Here is a 27,078-nt window from a genome sequence, read left to right on the forward strand (position 1 = left end):
GTGACAGGAGATGGAAGCAGAGAAATGAAAATTAAACAGTGGTTTAATTCTGGTTTGGAGTATTCGGGAGAAGTTCATTAGAGTATTATTTGACAAGAAGATTTCATTGAAACTGAAAGGAAGGATCTGTAAAACAGTTGTGTGACCAGCCTTGATATATCGTATAGAAAACAGAGCCACATCATGAAGAGAGGAACAGGGGCTGGATAATAACGAGGTGCAATACAGACATGGATGACTGCAATAACAAGACAAGACAAAGTCAGGAATTGGTTTCAATGGCTCAGTGAAGATTGGAGCTGGTAGACTGGGGACAAAAGTGTGACCTGACTGAGGACTCAACCAACAAATTACATCTTAATGTGGTGACAGAGGTTTGATGTCTGTTCCTGTGGAAACTCTAAATACAACACAATGCCTGCAAAGTGTTCTGTAAAAAATTCAAGACAGATTTCAGAGAAATGTGTTTGCCCAGAGAACAATGAGAATGTGGAACACACTCCCATACAGAGTGCCTGAGGTAAATAGTTTTGACCGATTTAACAAGAAGCTGGACAAAGACACTGGAGGAAAGGAACATGAAGATAGTCTGAAGAACATTTGTGAAAAATATAATGAACTAAAGAGAGTTCTAGATTGAACGGCCTGCTTCTCCCCTGTAAATACTGTGTGCATTTCCAACTAAAGCTCTACTCTGGAGCTGTCCCCTGACCAAGTGCTGAGGGTGGGGCATGTTTGCAGTGGGAGGGGGATCATTGAAAACCATTCGGATATCAGAATGTGTGGTCTGGAAACTGAAATCTTGTCACCTGTTTAAGATTCAACAGAGAATGAGAGTGAGCCTGATATAAAGGTATTTATCCCCATCGTACAACGACACGTCACAGTTTCAGATTTCAATATCATTAAAACAAAAGACACAGGTTTTAAACTATTCTGATATTGGAACACAGAGGCTCTCCTGGGATTGGGGAACTGAAATTCTCTTCTTTCTATTCCAGATTCTGCACAAAGAGCGAGTCACTCGGAGGCTCAAGGTATCGATGTTTCTGTGGTAATCTGTCCCTGTTTCTAACAATCATTGCTGAGTAATCTATTAACGATTGTACTATTGACTCTGGGAAGCTGTTTGGATCCATTGGCCTTGCATACAAAGCCAAACCTCACAGCCCAGAGTCAGTGCTCGGCTCATTGTTCCTGCATCTGAAGGGCCAGGAGGCCAGAGAGTGCAGTTTAGGGATAATCTCAGCCCTGGACAGGAAGTGAGACTCACACTCACCCTGGAGACTCTGGGATTCAACCTGCAGTTTCCTGGTGAAATGAGCTGACCCCATTCCAACCCTGAGCTGGCCCTTCGAGCGATGGGAATGCAGCTCATGGTGAGCTGAGCCATTCAGTGGTTGCTGCAATGTGTGAGTGTGAGCAAAAAGCAACGTGTGACAGGGACACACTTTTCAATTGTGAAGATTTCACACTCATTTTCCATTTGATCATCAAAAACCCATTTCCATTTCAGATTCCAAACAGAGCGGCAAAAGGAAAATCAAAGTGATCAGTTCAGGACGAGATGATGGTTTATAGATCTCTCTGTGTGGGGCATTACTGACTGCGTTAATATATGGGAAATGGGTCCATGAGGATTAACAAGATCTTTATTGAAATGATTGAAATACACACAGGGCAAGGGACAAAGAGCAGAACGGAGAGCAAGCTGCTTACAAAACAGCAAATACAGAGCAAGTTAAAGCGAGTTACTGGGGGGAATGTGGGAAGTGGTGTTCCTCAGGGATCGGTTTTGGTCACCATTTACAGAAACAACTTGGTCTTGGGAATTAGAAATAGAATTCCAAAACCTGTTAATGGCATCAAACTGAGGGTCTTAGTTAGTATTGATGAAACATTACTCGACATTCTGATTTGTTATCAGATTAAGTTTATATTCTTTCATGGGCTGTGGGTGACACACGCTGGGCCCAGCGTATATTGCCTGACCCTGCTGCCCTGTTAGGAGGTGGTGGTGAGCTGCCTTCTGGAACTGCAACTCTTGATGTCATTTGGGGTCACTCACTGTGCCGTTAGGGAGGGAGTTCCTGGATTCAGAGATTTCAGGGTCAAGAGGGTGAAGGGTTAGACTTTAGCTGGAGGAAAATGGATTACAAACATTCCTTTAAAAACCTGAGTGTAAACTCGGAGGAGGAACTCAGCGATCTGGGGTACTCGTCACACACTCCATTCAAAGCAGTGATACAGGTTAATAAAGTCATGAAGAGCAAATAATTTAATGCAATTGATGTTCATTTCGACAGAATTGAAAAGCTGAGCAGTTGTTTTAAAGGTGTCTGGAATCTTGGTCAGTTTGCACTGTATCAACCGCACTCGGTCCCCATTTCCATGGAGACCACACATTGTCCATTCCCCAGGATAATCCTGGAGCGGGGAGATTCGATCAATCAGCAGAGATTGAACAGGTTCCGGCTCATTTCACTGGACAACAGAAGATTGAGGATATAACCCTGATACAGGGCTTTACAATAAAAATTCATGTGTATTAGGATTCACAGAAAGAAACTCTTTCCCCTTCAGTGGGAGTCCAGATCTTAGGGCTATAACTGTTTGACAATTGCTGAAAAGTCGAACAGGGATTCGAGGGTGCTGACACTGATTGAAGGGAATGTGGAGAGTGCGAGATAAAGAGATGTGGGAGGATGCTCTTGTTGAGGATAAACACCAGCACAGAGGAGTTCATTGTTTCCATGTTGTCAATGCCTTGCCATTCTGCTTGAACTCATTGGGAGCTGTCCCCTGCCCAAGTGCTCTGTGTGAGGTTCTTACAGTGGGAGGGGGATCATTGAAAACCATTCGGACGTCGGAATGTGGGGTCTGGAAACTGAAATCCTGTTCCCTCTCAACTGAGAATAAGAGTGAGCCTGATGCTAAAGGTATTTATCCCCGTCTTTCAACAACACATCACAGTTACAGATTTAAATATCACTACAACAGGAGGAACAGGTTTAAAACTATTCTGATAACGGAACACAGAGGCTCTCTTGGAATCGGGGAACTGAAATTCTCTTCTTTCTATTCCAGATTCTGCAGAAAGAACAAGTCACTCGGAGGCTCAAGGTATCGATGTTTCTGTTGTAATCTGTCCCTGTTTTGAACAATCTTTGCTGAGTAATCTATCCACAGGTGTACTAATGACTTGGGGAAGTTGTTTGGATCCATTGGCCTTGGATAGAAAGCCAAAGCTCAGAGCCCTGTGTCAGTGCTCAGCTCATTGTTTCTGTACCTGGAGAGGCACGAGAGTGCGACTTGGGGACAATGTCAGGCCTGGGCAGTAACCTATCATCAGGCCCCCATGTGACATATTCTGATGTTAAAGATGATCCTCAGTCGCTGCCTGTGTTTACCATCTGTTGTGCCAATCCTGGTCTCGTAACCAGTTCTCACTTACATTGTTCTGTCATTTGGGGCTATGCCTTCAGCTGTGTTGAACCTGAAAGTCTGAAGCTCCCTGCCTTGACCATTTCGCCCGTTCTGCTACCCGTTTAATGTGGTTTTCGGTGCTGTCAGGCTGAGTACTCTCTCTTTAACACAGTGTTATTTCCTCATGATAATGGTGACTCAGATACTGCCATGTTAGTGGTTCACAGATTGTCACAATGCACTTAGTAGATTTCTTAATCCTGATCCACTCCTCTGGAAGGGCTGGATAGCTACACTGAGTCAAGTCTTGAGCCCTTGGCCTACCCCAGAGCTTAAAATGGGTCAGAGTGTAATGTCCTTGCCATGTTCATTTCAAAAAAATCTTCATTGACACCCACCCCTATGTCAGGTATTGATTCAGAATTGGAGGAAGTAGGAAATGGCTAAAGAAATAGCCACAAAGACACTGGGTGCTTTTATATTGTGCAGAATTCAGATGTTAATCTCCTCGTGATCATTGTGCCATCTGTTGAACTATCCCTAGTAACCCAATCTACATTCTGTCACCTTCCCTTCCCAATTCAACATTTCTCTCTTTCCCCGGATCGATTTGTCTGGGAACCAGTTCGGCAATTAACCATCCTAAAGTCAGACAGCTTCACCTGGATCCAGCTGCAAAGGTTTCGTGGACCTAAAGATCCCAGTGATCATGACTAGGTGATGGTGTCAGCTAAAGCTGAAAGCTAAAGACTAGGGATAAAGACTGGCTGAATTACTGCAGTAACTGAGACAGGATACTCACTCTGAACCTTCAGATGAAGGCTGAGAAGTGTCAACTCGCTCTTTATTTGCCAGTTTGACAGTTGAAACTTATTAAATGAGTTCTATTGAGTCCTGACTGAGGACTCCCAGAGTTTAATGGTTTCTAGTAGAGGAGCCAACAACTGGCTCCCAGCTGTTGCCAATACAATGGCCTTTGAAGATGTAAAACCACTGAAGGGAAGAAAGTCAACAAGGAGAGAGTTTTATTTCATGGCCAGGAAGGGAGGAATGATTTGTAGCCAGTAGTCTCCCAAATATTGGATACATTCATCCCTGAGACAGGCAGTCTTAGCTACTATTGAAAACAGTTTAACTCAGCACCAGGAAGCTTACAGACAAATTGAATGAATGGGGTCCTTTGCAAATCACAGATCCTGGTTCCATAGTTCCCTAACCCCCATCACACCCAGCAGACCCCATCTCTCCAATGCCCAGCTCCCTCTATGCACAGCAACCCATCGCCAACTTGTCCAGACTCCCACAACCCCATTTCAATTCCCACACCACCAACCTCAACTCACCCAGATGGCACCACAAATCCCACCTCCACCCGCCCCCACAGCCTACATGTTTCTGGTGACAATCCCTGCCCTCAGATTCAAATCTGTGCATCCACCAGCATCTGGTTTCTTGCAAAGCAAAATGAACTGACTTTTCTAGGTTCATATGAAGGGAATCGCAGTGACAGGAAAGGTTTGTCAACTTTACATACTTTAGAAATAAATAAAATCTGTCTTTTTAAAATTATAAATATTGTTAATCAATAACGTGAGGAATGGGTTGGAGGAGGAGGTGGGGTGCAGGGTTTGGCCTTGATAACATTCTGACTCTGGAGCCCTACATTTTCTCACATTGCTATCATTTCCACAACTTTTGTTCCAGATCCTTTCCTTGAAAAGCATAAAGCTGATTCTGTTGTGAAGAGGTCCAGGAGATCAATTCAGGAATACTATGAAAGGTATTTCAATTAGTTCTTACCTCAATGGGTTGCTTATGGTGAAGTACCTTCAGTGCTTGCTGCCCAGGACTCCACTGCACTCAATGCCAAATGTATGTCATTTTACCGCAACATCCATCAAACTATTTCACACCATGACCTTGGCAACAGAGACAAACTGAGATTAGGAGAGATGGGCCAAAGGTCTGGTGGGGTTAGAGGAGATTTAAGGAGAGAGGCTGAGGTAGAGGTGGATTTCAGGAAGCAACTCCAGGTTGCAAGAGGCTAAGGGATTGGGGTAGGACAATCAGTCATGATCATATTGAATGATGGAGCAGAATCACTGAATGGCCTTCCTATTTTCTATGTTTCTATGTAAAAGCCAGAAAACTGAAGGTCAATGCTGCCAGTGCTGGAGAGAATTAGGAGGGGTTGGTAAGTGGGTGGATTAGAGGGTGGGGAGGAGATTGTTATATTGAAAGTGAGAAAGAAAGAGGCCAGAGTTATTTAAAGTGGGAGATGAAGTTTTATGTTGTAAACTTTGGGAGACCGGGATTAGTCAGTGGTCAATGAATTAAATGGTGAAAATGTGGATATTTTGATGGGACAATGTAGACAATTAGAGGCAGGGAGCTCATGACAAAGACATAGAGATACAACCTGGGCATCTGCAGTAGAGGTGGGACTAATCATCAAACAGCAGGTACAAAGTTTTTTAAAAAACTGAGGCCGTTTAATTTAGTTTGAAATGAAGCAGCACTACCAATTACTGGTTTCTAAAATGTTAGACAGTGAGGGAGATGACCTGGGAGGATGGCAGCAGTGATATCAGACTCTCATTTCTCCGAATGCACTTATTCCAGGTGAATGCTGCTGGCCACTGGATATTGTTTGGGTGGACAGTGGGAAGGACACGCTCCAAGGCTGCTTCTTGGAAACTGGGATCTGCGTGGAACACTTGGCTTTGCCCCCGGAAACAGTGCCTTGCTCACTTCAAGAATGTCTCTAATCATTTCCCAAAAACGTGAAGCCCACATGTTGAGCAATGAAGTGGCTACAGTTTGTTTACTGGGCTGTGCCAGGTTCACTGTTGGCAATAGGCAAAGGCGAGTCAGTGAGTTCAGAATTATAAGGGTACTGCCATTTCAAACACAATACTTCACCTCTCTGCTTTCACTCAAGCTCCTGTTGCCAAGAGTCAACGTCCAAAGAACACACAGCCCATATTTACACCTCAGTGTCATGTCTGAGAGAGACTCTCACAAATACCTCTTTACAAACTGAAGAATTAATAGGGATGCATCTCGTCAGGTTAACGTTTTGGAGCTACTGTGGTTTAATAGTGACTACAGCTGAAAAAGAGAAGGGAAGGGTGCAGACTTTCACCTGCCTTACCTGCACTGAGGTCCCCCCCCCAGCATGCCCACTCCCCACACTTTCCCAGCTGTTGAACCCTGTGTCCTTAACCATCTGTAACACTAATTCTTTGGAAATCTCAGGAGAACTTTGGAAAACGCTCTGGAAATAGAGCGGGGGGATAACGTGGGCTTACACTACCAAGAGCTGGCATTGACTCAATGGCTGAATGGCCTCTCCCAAGCTATTATAACCTTAACAATCAGGCAAATACTGTGAGACTATGAATGGATTTCACAAACAAACCTATCCAATACATTATAAAATAAAAACCGAAAGAACTGCAGATGCTGTAAATCAGAAACAAAAACAGAAGTTGCTGGAAAAGCTCAGCAGGTCTGGCAGCATCGGTGAAGAAAAAGTCAGAGTTAACATTTTGGGTCCAGTGACCCTTCCTCAGAACTGATGGTAGCTGGAAAATGTTCATTGATTTCACATCCAATTTCCACCCTGCCCTCACTTCTACCTGGTCTATCACTGACTCCTCCCTTCCCTTCCTCAACATCTGTTTCCATTACACTGGCCACTAATAATCACTACAAACCCATCAACTCCCACAGCTAGCTGGACTATACATCCTCACACCCTGCTTCCTATAAAGACTCTATCCCATTCTCTCAGTTCCTCAGTTTCCATCGCATATGTTCTGATGAGGCCAACTTTGACAAGGGAGCCTCCAAAATGTCCACCTTCTTCCTCAACTGAGGATTCCCCAGCTCCGTTGTCGACAGGGCCCTCAACCAGGTCCGACCCATCTCCCGCACTTCCGCCCTCACCCCTTCTCTTCCCTCCCACAACAGCGATAGGGTTCCTCTTATCCTCACCTACCATCCCACCAGCATCCACATCCAGAAGATCAGGCACCATTTATACCACCTCCAGCGAGATGCTGCCACCAGACACATATTCCCCTCCCCTCCCTTGTCCACCTTCTGCAGGGACTGTTCCCTCCAGGACACCCTAGTCCACACTTCCTTCACCCCCAACAGCCCTATGGCACCTTCCCCTGCAACCGGCGAAGGTGCAACACCTGCCCATTTACCTCCTCCCTCCCCAGTATCCAAGGGCCCAAACATACCTTCCAGATGAAGCAACACTTCACCTGCACTTCCCAGAATCTAGTCTACGGCATTCGCTGCTCACAATGTGGTCTCCTCTACATTGGGGAAGCAAAGTGTAGACTGGGCGACCGCTTCTCAGAACATCTACATTCTGCTCACAAAAAAAGACCCTGAGCTTCCAGTTGCCTGCCACTTTAACACACCACCCTATTACTCGGTCAATATCTCTGTCTCAGGCTTGCTGCAGTGTCCAGCGAAGCTAACCGCAAGGTTGAAGAACAACACCTCATTTTCTGCGTGGGGACCCTACAGTCCTCCAGAATCAATATCGAGTTCAATAATTTTAGGGCTTAAACTCTCCCATGTCCCAGCCCCCTACCCCACACACCAGGCCTTGTTACCACATAGCCTGCCATTACACACCCCCTGTTGTTAGTCACTAACAGTCCCCATTAACAGCTATTCACCCTCCCAGCCAGACTGTTATCAACTCCTTTGTCTATCCAACTGCTCTTCTCTCTTCAGGCTCTATCCTTTATCCTGTCATTTGCTCCCTACCTCATCCCCCTCCCTATTTTCTGCATATAAACCAATTTTTTTCTAGCTACCATCAATTCTGAGGGAGGATCACCAGACCCAAAATGTTAACTCTGATTTTTTTCTTCACAGATGCTGCCAGACCTGCTGAGCTTTTCCAGCAATTTCTGTTTATGTTCCTATCCAATACATTTTGCGATTTTCTCTCAGCCTATCGAAAACAGATTCTTGTCATCTAAACATTAAACCTGTGGGCTCTGTATTATGTTAGTGTTGATGTTAATCTGTTTTAATTGCAGGCACCATGAATATTATTATAAGACACCATACGAGAAGCGCAGGGAGATATGTGAGTCCTACTATCCCTGCAACTACCTGGCCAACAGAATTGGATTTCAGAGCGCCTACATACAATATTTTGGATACTATTAATAATAACCCAGTAGGACAGAAAACATTATTAACGTCATAGTACTTTATACTGCACAAAATGTCAGACACAGTGGATCAAGCTGCATAATTTGCAACGTTGTTCAAGATCTTGGGAAGAGTTTCTGTAGTGTGTTTCAATCTAGTTCTGCTGGTCATAACTTAGCCCATTGGAATGTCGGTTCAAAAGGTCCTCAGGACACCTGAGAACAGAGACAAGAAGCTTCTCACCAGCTTAAAGATTAATCAAACCTTCTTGCCACACATCTCAATGAGATTCCCCTCCTCCAAACATATCTCCCTTTCAACTGTCTTTTCTTGCCAAAGTATTCCCCACTCACTTCCTCAGAATTCCTTTCTTCCCCAAACTTATTCATCATTAGCTCATGTTCCCTGGAATGTGCCATCCTGTTTCTGTGAATTATCTCCAGATCCTTGACATGGCTGATTTTGTTCCCCAAATACAGTTGCTCCTTTCCATCTTCATTTTTCCTTCAATGCTGCTAGTTTTACAAATAATTAAGGAGAACTGAAATATTAAATCCAAGGCTCTGAGTCTACCTCACTTCATTGTTTTTGCTCGCATTGTCTTAAGAAGAGGGGAATAAAAATCTCGAGAAAACCTTTTCTTCAACATTATGTTCTCTGTAGTGGATATTCAATAGGGTTTCACCCTATGGGGTCTGATTTCCAGTTTAACCTCGAGCTATAAATTGAAAGGGTTTGGGTTAGTCCCTATTTAGTTGCTAGCAGGAATAGCGTTCTAACACCATCCCTGTGTTGGCATTTCCTATCAAAGCAAATAGAGTAGTTTATATAATAAAAGAATGCTTTCTCTGTCAATGGGATTGACATTATTCACTAAGAATGAAAGTAGCGTTCATGACGTAGACTACCCGTGTTAGACCTGACCTGCTCATGTTTGATTTCAACATGAAATGGAAAGCTTTCTATACTCAGCTAAGATAACCTTCATATAAAAATTAATTACATTATTCCACTCCTTCCAGCAATCCTCCTCCCGCACCCTTAAATCAAATGGCCAACGAGGTTATATCCAACCCACCAACCAGTAACTCAGCAAGGTCTTAGTAAGGAGGAGACTGAGTGAGATATTGAGGGATCATTCTGTAACAATCAAATTTAATGGATAAAAACAAAAAGACTTAAAGTGAGAGAAGTTCTTTAAGGAGGAGTATGCTTGAGTCACTGTGAATATATTCTGTGTGGTGTAAAAGTACACATGCTGAACAGTGAGCTGTAATCCAGTGAATGCCTTCATCGAGAGAAGTGTGTTCTCCAATTGAGCAGGCACTCGACTATTGCATCAAACATTTATGTTTCTGTCAAATCCCTTTGGCTGCGCATTAAAGGAAATAAACAGATTAACCACTGTTAAATTTTCAGCCAAGAAGAGTTTCACATAAGCAATTACTTTGTGCAATAATATCTTACCAACGGTATTTGTGCAATAATGTTACGCAGGCTGATATCCAACTAGTCCTCACACCTGTGCATGCTTGATGATGTAGTCGACTGGGTTCCATCATACTGTCCCGCATGGCTCTCATAACTCAACACTAATGTTTACTTTTGTCTAAGGCACAATGTATTATAATTTAAACATCTAAAGACACTTAGCCCCTTCACTTCTCCAAACCGCAACATTGACTGTACAGTTGTATCATAGCTGATATTTAGGCTTTTTGTAAATTAATAGTTGGCTGTTGCTGCAAATTGTCTCCATGTTGTGGAATTGAACACTTACGTCGGACAAGAGGAGTCGGAACATTGTTTTGAAACATATCCTGCCACTGGCTTTGAATCACTTTCGTTCCAATTTAAAAGTTCTGCAGAAAAGAAATCAAATGAAGTTTTGAAACTTTTTTCTCTCGAAAGCTATGATCCAGGGCAGCAAAAGATGCTCATCTTCAATGTTCCACCTTCCAAAAAGAAACTAAACATATTCCAGTCAGGAGGGTTATTGTTATTGGTATCAATCCTGATTTCCATCACATGTTAAAACAGTCCAGAGGATAAAATGTTTGGGAAAAGGTTCACAAATTAAACTTCCTTCATTTTGAAAATGTTTCTACAATGTTTGGAGGAGTAAGACATTCTCAATTAAGTGATTAACTGTTTCGGAGCAGGGTTGGAGGTGGAGGAGTGGGTCGGACAAGGGTAGGCAAGTGTCTTTAGTTAAATTCATTTCACATGATGTTAAGATTCAATATCATTGCTTTGTTGCACCTGCTGAAGATACTGTGCTCAAATAATTACAATTTATTTTCTTATTTTGTTAAGCAAAAGGCTGTAGTTTCTGATGTCAGTATATGATAACGATTAAAAATAAACAAAAGTAATTCACTTTTTTCTGGATCACTTGTTCTATCAACAGAATGCATTTGACGTGGTCACAACAAGTCCCCATCACTTGTGCTCCTGACAGAGTCATGTTCACAGTTAATGTTCCTTTGTGTAACTCCCCATTCATCACCCAACTTACCATTCTAAAGACCCTACACCCATCAACTTGCATCCATCATACCTCTTCAGTACTATTACCCTCCAATCATTGATTTACCAGACGTGAGAGGTATAGCTTATCAGCAGAGAATGAACCAGCTGGGGCACCTTTCTCCAAAAGAGAAGGCAGGGGGCAACTGAATAGAGAGGTATTTCATTTTATAAAAGGGCAACATTGACGAACTGTTTCAGTTTGTGGCAGGGAATCCGAAACCGGGAGCCAGGAATAAGATGGTCACCACTAAATCCGTTAGGGAATTCCAGGAGAACCATCTTTACCCAGAGAACAGTAGGAAAATCGAACGTACTGCCAAAGGGAATGGTTGTGACAAATAGAATGGAGGCATTAAGGGTAAGTTGGATAAGGACTTAACGACAGGGCTGAGATGAAGATAGATGGGAAAAGGCATAAACATTGGCAGATCTTTCCAAAGAGCCTGTGCCTGTCAGTACATTACATTTAAGCCAGCGCAATGGTTGAATCACTGAACATTGGTCTCAGTTGTTCACCAAGTGTGGGCTGCTCGATGAGACAGAATTTCCCAAAACCTGGAGTCCAAAGCCACGTACACATTGGTTTCCTGCATCTGGGATGTTGGGACAGAATGGGGAAGGTCAGCAATTGGGCAAAGCGACCAAACTGCCTGCAACTAAACAAATACTCTTCCCGATTTGTGGCTCCATTGATGGGGGCAGCATTTCATGGCATCAATTACACCGACCAGGAAACGGAAATGCTCTAAGGCAAGCAACTCATACCTTCCACAGAATACAAGCCCAACTTTCCATCACAAAATAAACTTCATCCCAGAGACAATCTAGATTCACAGCAAAAGGGGGCTGAAAATCTAACCCATTTGGACAGATTCAGCTTCTAGTTCTTACAGTCAATCACCCCAATGTTAGCCTTGTGCCTATGGGCTGCAACTGTCTCCCTTGGAGCTCACCCACACATGTAACATTTCTTAAGCCTTGTTCATACGCCAATGCTTTTCACTAAGTGAATGCAGATGACACAGAAACAGTTGGGAAGACAAGTGGTGAGAATATGACACAGACAGATTAAGTAAATGGGAAAAAGTCTGGCAGATGGAATATAATTTGGGAAATGTGAGGTTATACACTTTGGCGGGAAGAATAGATCTGAATATTATTTAAATGGATAAAAGGCAGAAAAGTGGAGTTGACGATTATCAGATCAGTCATGATCCCACTGAATGATGGAACAGTCTCAATGAGCTAAATGGCCTATTTTCCGCTCCCAAGTCTTTTGTTTTAATAAGAACAATTGAGAGAATGGAGTAAAATGATCAAAGACTCCCTCAAGAAGAGAGATCAGAGTCAGGCAGGACCAGCACTTGGAGCTGGGGGAATCTGCAGAGATAGGGAGGTAAGCAGCCATAAAAGGGTCTGTAAACAAGAGAATCAGACTGCAGGATAACACCCAGACATGAGTTTTTATGTGTTATTTAATTTCACTGCTGGATAAATATTGTATCTGGCACCAAGACCACTGAAGCATTAGTGGCAACTAGATAGAATGTGCAGCATTTAAGAGAATGTTAAACCTTGTACAGTTTTGAACATATCTCAAATGACACTTTGCAGGTTGAGGATTTGTTTTAAATATTAACAGAATCTGCTGCAATTTACTGAAGGAAATGAAAATGGATAAAAAGAACATTGAGTTGCTGAATAAACAGGAGCACATCATCACAAAGGACACATCCTCATCAGTTTAGTCTGTCAGTTCTAGTCTTCAGAACAGATATCTAAACGAATGTATCAAACTGATAGAATTCAGCTATAGTCCAGTTAATAATATATAAATATCACATCCAATTTGAAAAGAATTTTAGCACATTGTTTGTGCTCTTTAACGGGGCCTTTTCCTTGCTTTGCCTCCTGGTACTTTCTGCCTGATACCCAAAGATTCTTCTGTGTCATCATCGGCATGTTCAGGTAAACGTTTCCTCTTGTCTCCCTGCTCTCGCAGTTCCTGTTGAAAGTATACACATTCAGGGTTACGGTAGTCACCTTGATCCCCAAGAATCACATCTGCGATATACTCTAATGCACCCACTGATTCCAGTATGAAACAGTTTCAGGCAAATGGCCACTCATTTCAGCCACGCTGCCCGCGAGCAGAGAGTAAACACCCGATAAATGTGGCATCATAAACAGAAGTTTCTGGAAAAGCTCAGCAAGTCTGGCAGCATCTGTGATGAGAAATCACAGTTAACGTTTCGGGTCTGGTGACCCTTCCTCAGAACTGAGGAAGCTCTGATCTCTGGATTGGTTAACTAACAGGAAGAAAAGAGTGGGATAAATGAGTGTTTTTCTGGTTGGTGGTCAGTGGCTAGTGGTGTGCCTCAGGGATCAGTGTTGGGACTGCAATGGTGTACAATTTATAGAGATGATTTGGAGTTGGGGACCATGTGTAGTATGTTAAAGTTTACAGGTGACACTAAGATAAGTGGTAGAGTAAAGTGTGCAGAGGACTCAAAGTTTGCAGAGGGATATAGATAGTTTAAGTGAGTGGGCAAAGGTCTGGCAGATGGAGTACAAGGTTGATAAATGTGATGTCATCCATTTTGGTCGGAATAACAGTAAAAAGGGACTATTATTTTAACAGTAAAAAATTACAGCATGCTGCTGTGCAGAGGGATCTGGGTGTCCTTGGGAATGAACCACAGAAGGTTGGTTTGCAGGTGCAGCAGGTAATTAAGAAGGCAAATGGAATTTTGTCTTTTATTGCTCAAGGAATTGAGTTTAAAAACAGGGAGGTTATGTTGCAGCTGTGTAGGGTGCTGGTGAGGCCACACCTGGTGTACTGCATACAGGTTTGGCCTCCTTGCTTGAGAAAGGATGTACGGGCACTGGAGGGAGAGCAGAGGAGGTTCACAGGTTGATTCCAGAGATGAGAGGGTTGGCTTATGAGGACAGACTGAGTAGACTGGGATTATATTCATTGGAATTTAGAACAATGAGGGGGGATCTTAGAGAAACATATGATATTATGAAGCGAACAGATAAGATAGAAGCAGGGAGGATGTGTCCGCTAGCAGGTGAAACTAGAACAAGAGGGCACAGCCTCAAATAAGGGGGAGCAGATTTAGGGCTGAGCTGAGGAGGAACTTCTTCACCCAAAAGGTTGTGAATCTGTGGAATTCCCTGCCCAGCGAAGGGGTTGAGGCTTCCTCATTGTATGTTTTTAAAGCTAAGATAGATAATTTTTTGAATAGTAAAGGAATTAAGGGTTATGGTGAGAGGGTGAGAAAGTGGACCTGAGACCATGAAAAGATCAGCCATGGTCTTATTGAATGGCGGAGCAGGCTCGAGGGGCCGGATGGTCTACATTTGCTCCTATTTGTTATGTTCTTATGTTCCTATTAACATCAACGAATGGCAGCCTCCCAATGATGTCACAAAGCATAATCACATTTTGCTGGCTCCCAAAAGCTTGTTTATACTGTGGAGAAGGAGGGGTAGGCTCTGTAAGATTTGTCAAAATCAAAAATAACATCTCGCTCCCACTGATAATCACAAACATTCCTACGCTTGCAATAACCACTGGGCCATTGTTGCCCCCTCCATCAGGCTATGTATTTTGTGGGGTAAAACACTACATACCAGGTACACACACACACACACACACACACACACACAGAGTACACTTAGCTCACATGCTCAAACACTCTTCATAATATCAAATCAGATTAGCAGTTTACATAATAATCAAAACAAGTGGTTTTAGTTACTTGGCCATTCTAAACCATTGAAGAAATTACGCAAAATTCCTGATTTGGCAAAACAGCATGATTCTTAACATGCTAAAGTCTCATTGAGCATGAATTCACCAGCAGGGGTCCTGACCAGAGTGCCAATAAGGCTTCTGGCAGATCCAGATTACATAATGGACACAGTATGTGAACCATGTCCCAGAATGACCTTTCCCAGCACGTGGAAAACCAAGTGGGAAAGACAGTGGAAGCCACAGCAACTGAGGTGGAGTTATGATCATCCAGGACAGAGTACAGCTGCCTCTAGATATGACTGCAGATGATGTCGCTCGTTAGGTTAAATCAAATCCAGACGAGTCTGCAGCCCAGCATAAGTTATGTAAACTGGCAAGTGCTAGGCATTTCTGTCTTGGGACTAGAGCTGAATACCAAGGCTGCTGTTAGAGGGAAAAAAACAATGATTTCACAAATTATCGAGCTCACTGGAGATTTTCTGCAAGTGTCTGGACAAGTTTCGATTGTCTGCCAGTGCTTGATGTTGCTGCAGAGAAACAGAGTCTATTCTCTCCCTCTGTGAGTCAGTTCCATGAGCACCAACCTCAGACACCTTTCATTTGTGATCATTCACACATGGAATTTTGATGTATGCTCACAGGTATCAACCATCAAGACAGTGATCAGGGTAAGAACACTTGACTGATTTCTTGCCTCTTCAATCCATCTAAGACAGGCCCATTGCAGAGCCCCAGGAAGCATTTAAACTAACTGAGCACGTTCCACAGCATTAAGCCTCTCCTGTGCTCAGTACCACAAGGGGTGGGGTGGGGTGGGGTGGGGGAGGGGGATGTTGGTGGAGAATGAGTAAGATTTTCCATTGTTTTGTGAACATTAATTGGAGCTGCTCCAAACTAATCTCATGTTATAGTGATTCATCTGGAATGGTTAATTCTGTAAATTTATAGTTCAGCGCAGGACTCAAATACAACAATGATTCAAGATAGAATTCATAAACAGCAGATAAATTACACAATGGAAACTTCCATTCAGCCAAACCACTTCCACTAAACAAGTTTTGGTGGGATTACAACCACTTCCTACTCATCATAAGCAATGCAGGCTCCAACACAAATTTTTTACAAAACAGTTACAAAGTTGGGCTAACAGCAGCTTTGACATTTGGCTTATTTAGGATAACCACGCTTTGGCAAAACTGTGCTGCTGAAGATATATTTTTACAAGTTAACATTCTTCAAGGGCAGACAGATTAAATTCAACACAGAACAATGTGAATCGGTGCAGTTAGAACAGGATAATGAAATTTCACTTAATTATCAAGACTTTACATGGAAGAGAGGTGTGATATCTTCCTCTGCAGACACAAGGATCAATTAAGCTGCTGATATTAAAATAAAGCCATAGAAAGCATGTAATAGGTCTTTGGTTTTGTGTCTTCAATAGAATGTTGGTCTTACACAAGGACTTTAGGCCAAAGTGCAGCATACTGAGTTTGGTATCAACTGTAGGCAGAATAAAAATAGCCACAAGAAAGCAGGAATACAGACGTAGGGATGTTACCAGGGCTTGGAGTTACACTGGGAAGAGAGATCCAAGAGGTCTGGGCTGAAGATGATTAAGGGGACACAGACTGAGAAATGATAATTGATAGAACAGACCCCCCCTCTCTTCTGCATACACTGGAATCCTCAAGCAGACACTACACAGGATTGAAATGAGAAGTTTGCATACCATTCGAGCGAATCGCTGCGCTTCAGTAACCCGCTCCACCAGCAGCATTACTTCTTCCTCTTGCGTGGGGAAGGCTGGGAGTTTCTTCCCGATCAGGTGCTCAATCCTCTGGAACAGTTCCACGTCATACCTGACAACAACATCAGCACATCAATAACTGAAGGTGCAGCTCAGAAGCACAGGGCATAACATCAACAACTAACTGCCAACATTAGAGACAGACAGGAATTATCTTTATCATCTGATATGGTCTGAAGGAACACCCGAGATCTAATGGAATGAGGGATCAGATGATTGATTGATTGATTAATTGGGTGAGAATCCATTGTAAAAATACTAGGAGCTAGTAATCAGTAGGGGAGAGTTTTATGGAAACTGAAAGAACTGTGGATGCTGCAAACAAAAACAAAAACAAAAACAGAAGTTGCTGGAAAAGCTCAGCAGGTCTGGCAGCATCTGTGAAGAGAAATCAGAGTTAACGTGTCAGTTCTGAGGAAGGGTCACTCGCTCTGAAATATTAACTCTGATTTCTCTCCACAGATGCTGCCAGACCTGTTCAGAGTTTTATGGAGACTGGCTAACTTAAAAAAAGGTTCTCACTAGAAGTGTTGACTTGAATTCTGCTCAAACAACAACTGTTTTGCCCTTTCAGTCTGCTCTGCAAATCAGTGAGATGATGCTGATGTCCTCACTTCCTGCACCATCCCATTCCCTTTGTACCCAAACACCTTTCAGCCCCTACTTTGAACATACTTTAATGACTGAGCTTTGCCATCTCTGTCAAGCAGAAGATTCAAAAGATTCACAAGTCTCTGAATGGAGACATTTCCAATCTCAGATCTAAACGAGCCAACCCCTTATTCTGAGAATGTGACATTGTGTTCTATATTCCCCAGCTGGCTGGGGGGGGGGTTTGCTAAATCACACCCTCCAAACCCATTAAAACCTTTACACATTTCAACAAGATCGATGCAATATCAGTTCTCACCTTCATTCTATACATCAGTCCAATGAACCTTCATTTCCCTCCCTCAGAGACAAGGTTATGTTACTTCATCCTTTGTTGCTCTGGAATGCCCTCCTTGCACATCCCCTACCTCGCTCTCCTCCTTTTGGATATTCCTTGAAAGCTGCTTCTTTAACTGAGCATTTGGTCACTTTTCCCACTATTGCCTCCCATGGTTCAGGGTCAAATTCTGTTTGACATTCGCTAGTGTGAAGTGTCTAGGTAGTATCACTATGGTAAAGGTGCTTTATTGATACAAGTTGTTGTTGTCCTTCATCTCCTGGAGACCCACCCACTGAGTTGTATGAATAAGTTCCACGAATGGCAACAGTATTCAGGCATCAAGTGAGAGCTGGTACCTCCCATTCACAACCACTCCATCCCATCACCAACTGGACGGCCCCTAGCAGCTGGTCTCACTGCGGAACACCTGTAACTGGAAGCTCTGCAGCACTTAAGTTAATTGTCTGAGGCCAGAAGAGATGAGGCATGGAAAAGGCAGCTACAATTACGTTTGAAACAAGTTGTCTTGACAACAGTTTGAGCACGGGTGTAAATTCAGCTCTGAATCAAACAGGATACTGCACAAACTTCAGCTTCTTGCATTCAAGCTCCACGGTATTCCAGCTCAGAGATAAAACCCAACTCATTTCCAGACATGACCTATCAAATATCTAAAAGGCCTGAACCATGAGCGACCTGGTGTCAGGAGAAAGACGAACTCTGTTTCTGCTCTGGCTCCTTTATCATTCAGAGTCACAGCTGCACTGAACGAAAAGGCTCCATGTAAAATGACCTCATTAGAAACTCTTGTGACATAGTGGTGGTAGTGTCCCTAACCCTGAACCAGGAGACCCACCTGCTCCACAGGTGTGTAATAACATTTCTGAACAGGTTGATTAGAAAAATTAAGGGGGGCCTCCTGTGGTGCAGTGGTAGCAACCCTAACCCTAACCCTAGACCGGGAGGCCGAGGTTCAAGTTCTGCCTGCTCCAGAGATGTGTAACAACATCTCTGAACAGGGTGAACGGAAAAAATAGGTTAAAATGTTAAAAAAGTAAAATGACCTCATTGTGGGGATTATTGGTTTTAAAAAAAAGCAAAAAGTCACAGTAATTTTGTTGGTTGGAAGGTCGCACAGTTGTGTGTGATAACATTTCTGAATACAGGGGAAAAAATAAAATGACCTCATTCAGCAAGCAGCCATCTGGTATCTAAAGTTAACAAGGCCCAGCCACCAGGTAAAATCCAAGGACTTCAGAGAGTGTGGGACTGCTTGGCGATTTTCCTTGTTAATAAATAGAAGTTTCCATTGTAAAACAAGCTGTTTTTCTGTTTACTTCAGTCCTCAGTCCACACCCAGTGACACAGTACGGTTTGTAGCCAGGAGAGGGGCTGGACCTACAGCTGGCACAGCTGAGGTGAGATAACTGACTGCACTAAATTACAAACAGACTTTGTTCAATCACCTAGTTTGTTTTCTATTTCATCGACACTTTGTTCTGTCAGGAGCCTGGGCAAAGTCACGACCTGCCCTCAGTCAGTTGGTCAAAAAGGAACCTGGGCTAGAACAGCAGTGCTGAATTTGCTGTTATCAATGTGTCCCCCTATTCTACAAGCCCTGGAAACACTGCAGCCAGAGCAGCAAACATCCAGAATACACTCCATGCTGTGGGCTAGCTTTCCCCCTCACAGGGTCAGAACACTGCTAGGATCAAGCAAAGGTACAAACGTCTCGCAAGTCCTAGCCCATATAGATCCCTGAGCCCAGATGCGATACTGAGGGAGCGCTGCACTCTCTGAGGGTCAGTGCTGAGGGAGCGCTGCACTGTCGGAGGTGCTGTCTTTCAGATGAAACATTAACCAAAGCTCTGGCTGCCATCTGCTGCAGACCTCACACGGCAGTTCAGTCCTTTAGGACCTGACCAGCTCAGTCATTCGTGCTGCTGTGCCACTCCTGGTAATAGTCAGGGAAGGCCCACACTGAGCGCACATTCTATACCCCCAGGGCTTTCTCCAAGTGATGTTCAACATGGAGTAGTATTGAGGTTGGTTTCCCTGCCCATGTTTGAGCTGATGCTTTCAGACCTCATGGTGCTTGTTGTCGATGTTGAGGACTCCCAGAGTAACTCCCTCCCAACTGTATATCACTGTGTTACCACCTCTGCCAATAGGACAGGACATATCCAGGGACGGTGATGGTGGTGTTTGGGATATTCTGTGTAAGGTATGAGTCCATGAGTATGCCTGTATAAGGCTGCTGTTTAACTGGTCTGCAGGCTCTCCCATTATTGGCACTAGTCCCCAGATGTTAGTGAGGAGATATTTGCAGGGTTGAATAGGCCGAGGGTGCAATTGTTGTTTCAATGCCTAGGTTAGTGCCAACTCGTCCATTATTTTGATGCTTTGAAGCAGCTTGATACAACTAAGTGGCTTGGTGGGCAATTTTAGAGTCAACCACATTGCTGTGGATCAGGAGTCACATATAGGTCAGACCAGGTAAGGATAGCAGTTTCCTTCCCTATGGAATGCTTTTGTACAACAAGGTTTCATGGTCATCATTAGACTTTTAATTCCAGATTATTTTTGAATTCAAATTCTCAGGGCATTACCTCTAGACCAGCAACAATGCCACTATACTATCGCCTCCCCTTGTGTGTGTAGAAGGCTGTAATAAGGTCAGGTGCGAGGTCCCTTGGTGGATTCCAAATTGAGCTTCAACGAGCAGGTTATTGCTGAGCAAGTTATGGGTGATAGAACTGTCAACAACACTTTCCATTCACTGATGAGGCAATAATATCTGCTTGAATTCACCCTGCTTTTTGTGCAGAGGACATACCTGGGCAATCTTCCACATTGTCAGCTAGATGCCAATGTTGTAGCTACACAAGGGCAGTTTGGCAGGTGGAACGGCCAGTTCTGGAGCATTAATCTTTGGCACCATTGCCAGAATGTCTTCAGGGTCCATTGCCTTTGCATTATCCAGTGCTTTCAGCTGTTTCTTGGCATCATGAAAAGTGAGCAGAATTGGCTGGAGATTGGTATCCGAGATGCTGGGAACCTCAGCAGGCCGCAGAGGTGGATTATCCACTCGGCACCTCTGGCCGAAGATGGATGCAAATATCACAGTCTTGTCTTTTACACCAATGCGCTGGTCTCCTCCACCGTTAAGGATGGGGCTATTTGTGAAGCCCCCAAATCCTGTTAGTTGTTTTACAGTCCACAACTATTCAAGACTGGATGTACCAGGACTGTAGAGCTTAAATCGGAGCCACTGGTTGCAGGATTGCTTAGCCCTATCTACCTCATGCTGCTTCATCTGTTTGGGCACACCAGTCATCCTGCTGTGTGGCTTTACTAGGTTAACACCTCAATGTTAGGAAAAACCCTCCAGCACTCTGTGAGAATTACCTAGCTGTATCCTACAGTGCAGTACCGACTACAGTTTAAGAGCTCAATACGCAGTGCTCAATGCTTTGGGACATCCCGAGGTCAATTAGGACACTATATAAATACAGGTCTTCCTGATAGAGAGCGACAGAAATTGCAAGACTTTACAAATAAACTGGTCCTGTGGTGGGAAAGTGGTCTCTAGCTGCAGACTGGCTGTACCACACAGTCAGTACAATCCCCTCCTCAGCCTTTCTCCAACCACTCACCCAGAGCTACTGAAGTCCCTCACAACACTCCCAAGCAACCTCGGCTCCCCATAGCAATAGATTGCAGGGAAGGGAAAATAAACTGCAGAAACTGGAATCAGAACTGATTCAGTGAGGTGTTGCACTGTCCATTCTGAGTTAGAGGCGTTGAAACCACACAGCACCAGCACAAGAGACAGAAAAACTGAATAAAATCACACCCAAATTACCAGGAGTCAAATCCCCGACAGGACAATATGGGACAGAGTGGGGCTCAGCTCCTCAGTGACTGGAAGCAGTGGGTGTGTTTTGGTCAACTCAACAACTTCTGAAAAGAAAGGTTTTCAATGTTTAACTTCAGCAATGAGTAGAATCACAAGAGCTGACAGGCAGCCTTTCCTATGACGGATTGAGTGAATCCAGGAACAGAGAGCAGAAAGAGTTGAGCTGGGTTTGGTGATTAAGAGACACAGTCCAGGCACCATCAGTCCATCTGTATTAAAGAGCAGGAAACTGTGAGGGTTTGTGATCCTGATCACTGTGCACTGAGTTTGGTCTATGGAGCGGAAGGGTAACGGACTGAACGCAACTGCGCTGCTCATGTGGTCATATGGCCAGTAACCCTCTGTCCAAACTCACAAGAGCTTAATTCGGGAATGGGGGAACCAGCTTTAGCTGAGAAAGTCGGCAGGGTTTAGGAGACCATCCCACAACGAGAATTTAAAATTCACTCCTGCTCAGATGATGCATTTTCAGCTCTGCTCCAAGCCACTATCCATCACAACTGCCTCAACAAATTGAAAATAATCCTGTGCCCAGACAAAATATACCTTGAGTCTCAAAAATAGATTGGTTCCCAAGATAGACTGCCAACTGATGATTGCACAACATTCCTCAAGAAACTTCTAACACTCCTACTAAGTTGATTTGAGATTTAATAAGTACAAGTGAAATTTGGAGCCTGGACTAAAGTTGCAGTTGCCAGGAGTACAGCAACAATTTGAGTGCAGGTTGTTTATTCACTGATAGGTTACTGCGTGGGAGATTGTCTCCTGTATGCTTCAAAAATCTCACTTCCTTTAGGCAACACCTGACCTGCAGCAATGGGGGTGAGTGACACTGAGACAAACTAAACAGGATGCATTCACTACGCGCCCCCCAAAACACATCCACAAACCCGTTCAGTCTGGCACACTGTACCAGAGGCAGGAGGGTGTGAATATGGAGGCTCGACAATGAAAGTGGAACTCACTGGGTGACAAAGGTGATGGCCTTGCCTGCCCGTCCTGCTCTGGCCGTCCGCCCCACACGATGAATGTAATCCTGAAAGAGAAACAAGAGCCAGCTAAACCCAGCGTCATTTGGAGAAGGAGCAGCTGCCCACCCCCAAAACCCAGCACACAAGCACTAAGACAAAGCAACTGAGTTTAGTACATGACAGTGTGGGGGAAGGGGGGGATATGTCTAGGGTGGGGAGAGGATGCAGGGGAAGGAGGGGCTGGGGCAAGGCAAGGGGAATGCAAGGTGGTGGCAGGGAAAGGTGTGTGTGGGGGGGGAGCCTGGTCAGGGATGATGGGGTGGAAGGCTCTGTGGGGAGAGTGGGGAAATGCCCAGGGTAGAGTCAGTGAAGCCATACCCTGTTACAGAGCTGCAGCCGCCTGCTGTAACCCCTCTGTTTCCCCTCTTCACCGGAAAACTGCAGTGCCAAGTCTCAGAAGACTGAACATGGCAGCAGGTACTATCCCAACCTTGCATGAGGGCCTGAGAACAACATGGCAGTAGCCTAACCTCTGGCTGGTATTTCTCTGCACTCTCAGGTACAGTGCACAGGTTGACATCAGTTTATTCAACATAGTGACCAATGGACACCACTCGTGGAAATCTTCCAGTACAACGAAATGCAGACAGTCCACAGCTACTCAACAGATGAGGTGCTGTTAGCTCCATTTGTTTCCACATTACAATTCTGGAAATTTTACCTTTGAATGGGTAGGAATATCGAAGTTGATGACCACATCCACGTGTGGAATATCAAGGCCACGACTTGCTACATCCGTGGCCAGCAAGATCGACCGAGACTTAGCCTTGAATTTATTCAAAGCTCCCAATCGTTTGTTCTGTAATTGGTAAAGAAAGTAAGTGAATAGTTTTAACCACAGGACAACAGTGACAGGGTATGAAGAAAAGCAGCCCACCTGATTCATTTGGCCATGTAAGGGAATGGCGGTAAAGCCAAGGTTGCGTAGGAGCAGTGCTGTGCGCTGTGTGTTGTTACATGTGCTGCAGAAGATGATGAAGGAATTTCCAGCCAGCTCATTGAGAATGGAAACCAAGTAACAATCCTATAGAGAGAAACAGCAAACTTTGAAACAACCCAGAACTTAGCAACTTATCACATGCACATTATAAAATTCTCCATCTTCTTTAAGTAGGGAACTCACCTCTGCCCACAAAACTACATGCTTTTGTCATGACATTTGTGGCCACTGTAAGTTGCTATGTGATCATTTCCAATGTAATGTTGCTGTGTGAACTGTCACAGTATAATTACAGCACTGGCCACAAGGTGCCACTGTGAAGAAAGTTCTGCAATTTCTCTCAACTCTATCTTGTATAAAACATGATTTACATTTACTAAGGCCAAGACTGAGAAATAAACAGAGAATCTTTAAAAATAGGCACAGATATAATTTTTAAAATGTGCACTCATATCATTTAGGGAAAAGTGATTCAAACTAAAATAAAATCTTTTATATTATACAAGCGGAAAAAGACTGCAGAAAGCCGCAACACAGAGATATGGGAGTGCACCTTGCATGGAATGCTGGCCTTCATTCCAAAGGGAATGAACAGTAAATATAGGAATGCCTTGCAAAAACGATACAAGACACTAGTCTGATCACATCGAGACTACTTTCAACAGTTTTTGTCCCCTTATCTAAGGAAAATATACTGGCACTGGAGGCAGTCCTTATGGTTTTACGGTAACCTCAGGAGGCCCACATGACAGGGTAAAGATTGATTTAGTGTCCACAAAACGTGGGAGCAAATGTAGGCCATTCAGCCCATCCAGTCTGCTCCACCATTCAATGAGATCATGGCTGATCTGATAATCCTCAAATCCACTTCTCTGCCTAAAGAATTCCAAATCTTCACTGCTCTTGGGGAGAAGAAATTCCTCATTTCTGTCTTAAAAGGGCAAACTCTTATTCGGAGCTAATTCCTTCTGGTCCACTTTCCCCATAACCCTTGATTCTCTTTCAGATTAAAATTTGGAGAGTGATCTCTTATTCCAAGAGTAGGCCCTCTGGTCCCAGAGTCTCCCTCAATAGGAAACAATCTCTCAGGCATCTTGACACAGTAGATGCAAAGAATGTTCTATGTTTCAATCAGCTCACCTCTCACTCTTCCAATTTCCAGCGAGTGCAGGTTAAATTGACCACACTACGCCTCATAAGTCCCTCCTTCATACACGGGATTATCCAAGTGAATTTTCTCTTGCCTCCAATGGTAATCACTAGTCAGATCTTTATTTCAGTTACCATTCACCATAAAAACCCACTCCCCACTGAATACTAGCTCCCCATCATTATCTAACCAATTCACACCCAATTAACCCTTAACTAACATATTCACCATATTCCATTTGGTCTCAGACATTCCTTCAGACCATATCAGATGATAACATCCATATGGAATCGACATCTTCTCATACAAGATCATTCCTGCAGTTATACTTATTCTGTCCTGTGCTAACACAGCTGCCCCAACACCCCAAAAATCACATACCCCAATCTCACCGGAAAGGTGGTACTGGAGTGTGAAAGGAATCTGGTGAAGAGCTAATTTAAAGAAAGTAACTGTGATAATTAGTTAGATTTATCCGATAATGATTGGTATCTAAACAGCAACAGTATTCCATGGCTCCAACGACAGTCATTACCTTGAACTTCGAGGGAATAAACACATAATACTGCTGCAGTTTCTCCACAGTCTGGTACTTGGTTGAAACAGCACACTTCACAGGATCTTTCAATGCTGCTCGCTGGAGTTTTTGTACCTGGTGGAGAGCAAGGAAATTTCAGCCAGAAATAGCGAAGCAGCTTTTAAATGCACAACATATCTCTCCAAACTGCGAAGGGCTTTCCCCAAGGGTAGTGGAGAGCACTGTTTAAAGTGAGAGGGGAAAGATTTAAAAGAGTGCTGAGGGGCAACTTTTTCACGCAGAGGATGGTACGTGTATGGAACGAGCTGCCAGAGGAAGCGGTGGAGGCAACATTTAAAAGGCATCTGGACATGTGCATGGATCGGAAAGGTTTAGAGGGATTTGGGCCAAACACAGGCAAATGGAGCTAACTCAGTTTAGGAAACCTGTTCGGCATGGACGAGTTGGCCAAAGGACCTGTTTCTGTTCTGTATGACTCCATGACTTTGACTCAGAATGGGTTTGTTAACGTGACAAAGCTGGAGATGTGTTGAGACCAAAGCTGCAGCCGACTGAACTCCCTTCTATTTCTGTATTTGCTGTGTTACTGGGATACCTGTGAGCATCTCACTCAGCACAGGTCAGAGACTGAACCTGGGATCTTGCTGCTCACGACAGCAACTCCCTCCACCCCACCATCACCCAATAGGCTCCACACTAACCCCCACGCTCAGAGATATATTAAAAGTTCCACAGTAAACCTTCTTGGTCATCGTTGCAGAGAACAGGTAGGTCTTCCGATCCCTTGGAATCACTTTGAGAATTTTGTCGACCTGCAAAAACAAGGAGTAGGCTGGTGTGAACAAGGAATCACAGGACAAAAAACTACTCCAGAATATCACAATTAACAGGCAAGTGGTTTTGAGCACTAGAACATGTACTGTTTTAAATCTCCCATTAAACATATATTTGCTCATCTCACACTGAAACTGAAAGAGGTTGGAAGTAAAGGATTCTGATACACAGAACAATCTGAGAGTATTGTTGCTGGTCATTAGGCAATGGCTCCATCTGCTGGCTCCTGTACCGATGACAGGTTAAATCCCCCTGCCTCCCATAGCTCAGCAATGCATATTGAGACAGCAGGATTTGTACTTCCCCTCCAAACACTCTCAGAGAAGGTGAACTGGTATTTATATTCAACATCCTTCTTGACCTTGAGACACCCCAAAATGCATCACAACTAATGACATATTTCTGAAGTAATGAGGGAGACAAGGCAGCCAACATGCACAGCAAGGTCCCACAATCAACTGCACAACAGCCAGATAATGTTTTAGCAACGTTGGTCAAGAAATATATATTATCCTAGGACACACCTTGTACTGGTGATGTGAGTGGGTTTGACGATGAGGCAGGGAGATTCCAGAGCACACAAGCATTTCCAGAGAATCTTTGGGAGTTTATTTTACACGAGTGAGTGAGTGCGTGAGCGAGTGCGCGCGTGAGCGAGCGACAATATCTGCTCCACCACCTTCCATGATACAGCACGTTTGCTGTGTCCACGAGGACATCTTACTCAGCTCAGCAAATAATAAAACAAATCCAAGAAAATCTGAACACTACAGTTCGCACACCTCAGTTTCAAAATCCATGTTGAGAATCCTATCTGCTTCGTCCATCACCAGGTATTTCAGTGCTCGCAGATTAAATCCCTTGGTGTTCTGAAGGTGATCGATCAGGCGGCCTGGGGTTGCTGGCACAGAGACAACAAATAGTTAACACCAGTCAGCGTCCTCCCTGATAACCAGGGTAAACGCCCAGATAACCAGGGTAACCGCCCTCCACCCTCCCAGATAACCAGGG

The 27,078-nt window shown here is 43.9% G+C and overlaps 2 protein-coding genes across 2 annotated transcripts in view; one reads left to right on the forward strand and one right to left on the reverse strand.

Annotated features, from left to right (window-relative positions):
• The window catches only part of LOC109917002 (matrix Gla protein), a gene marked incomplete at its 5' end in the record, with an annotated part of 11,211 nt that extends 316 nt beyond the window's left edge, over window positions 1–10,895 (forward strand). Inside the window, 4 exons of the mRNA XM_048592252.1 lie at window positions 1,002–1,037; window positions 3,088–3,123; window positions 5,131–5,206; window positions 8,499–10,895. Of these exons, the coding sequence (XP_048448209.1) occupies window positions 1,002–1,037; window positions 3,088–3,123; window positions 5,131–5,206; window positions 8,499–8,631 (281 nt within the window). The remainder of the gene's footprint in view (window positions 1–1,001; window positions 1,038–3,087; window positions 3,124–5,130; window positions 5,207–8,498) is intronic.
• A 1,710-nt stretch (window positions 10,896–12,605) lies between these two features.
• Window positions 12,606–27,078, reverse strand: part of ddx47 (DEAD (Asp-Glu-Ala-Asp) box polypeptide 47) — a 14,958-nt gene continuing 485 nt past the window's right edge. The window contains exons 2-9 of the mRNA XM_020516769.2: window positions 26,850–26,968; window positions 25,974–26,045; window positions 25,231–25,347; window positions 23,483–23,629; window positions 23,267–23,404; window positions 22,540–22,610; window positions 16,644–16,773; window positions 12,606–13,153 (exon numbers count right to left, since the gene is read on the reverse strand). Coding sequence (XP_020372358.2) covers window positions 13,031–13,153; window positions 16,644–16,773; window positions 22,540–22,610; window positions 23,267–23,404; window positions 23,483–23,629; window positions 25,231–25,347; window positions 25,974–26,045; window positions 26,850–26,968 — 917 coding nt within the window. The 3' untranslated portion in view covers window positions 12,606–13,030. The remainder of the gene's footprint in view (window positions 13,154–16,643; window positions 16,774–22,539; window positions 22,611–23,266; window positions 23,405–23,482; window positions 23,630–25,230; window positions 25,348–25,973; window positions 26,046–26,849; window positions 26,969–27,078) is intronic.

Source organism: Rhincodon typus, unplaced genomic scaffold (assembly GCF_021869965.1).
Source record: "Rhincodon typus isolate 14 unplaced genomic scaffold, sRhiTyp1.1 hic_rhity00000890, whole genome shotgun sequence".
Lineage (NCBI taxonomy): Eukaryota > Metazoa > Chordata > Chondrichthyes > Orectolobiformes > Rhincodontidae > Rhincodon > Rhincodon typus.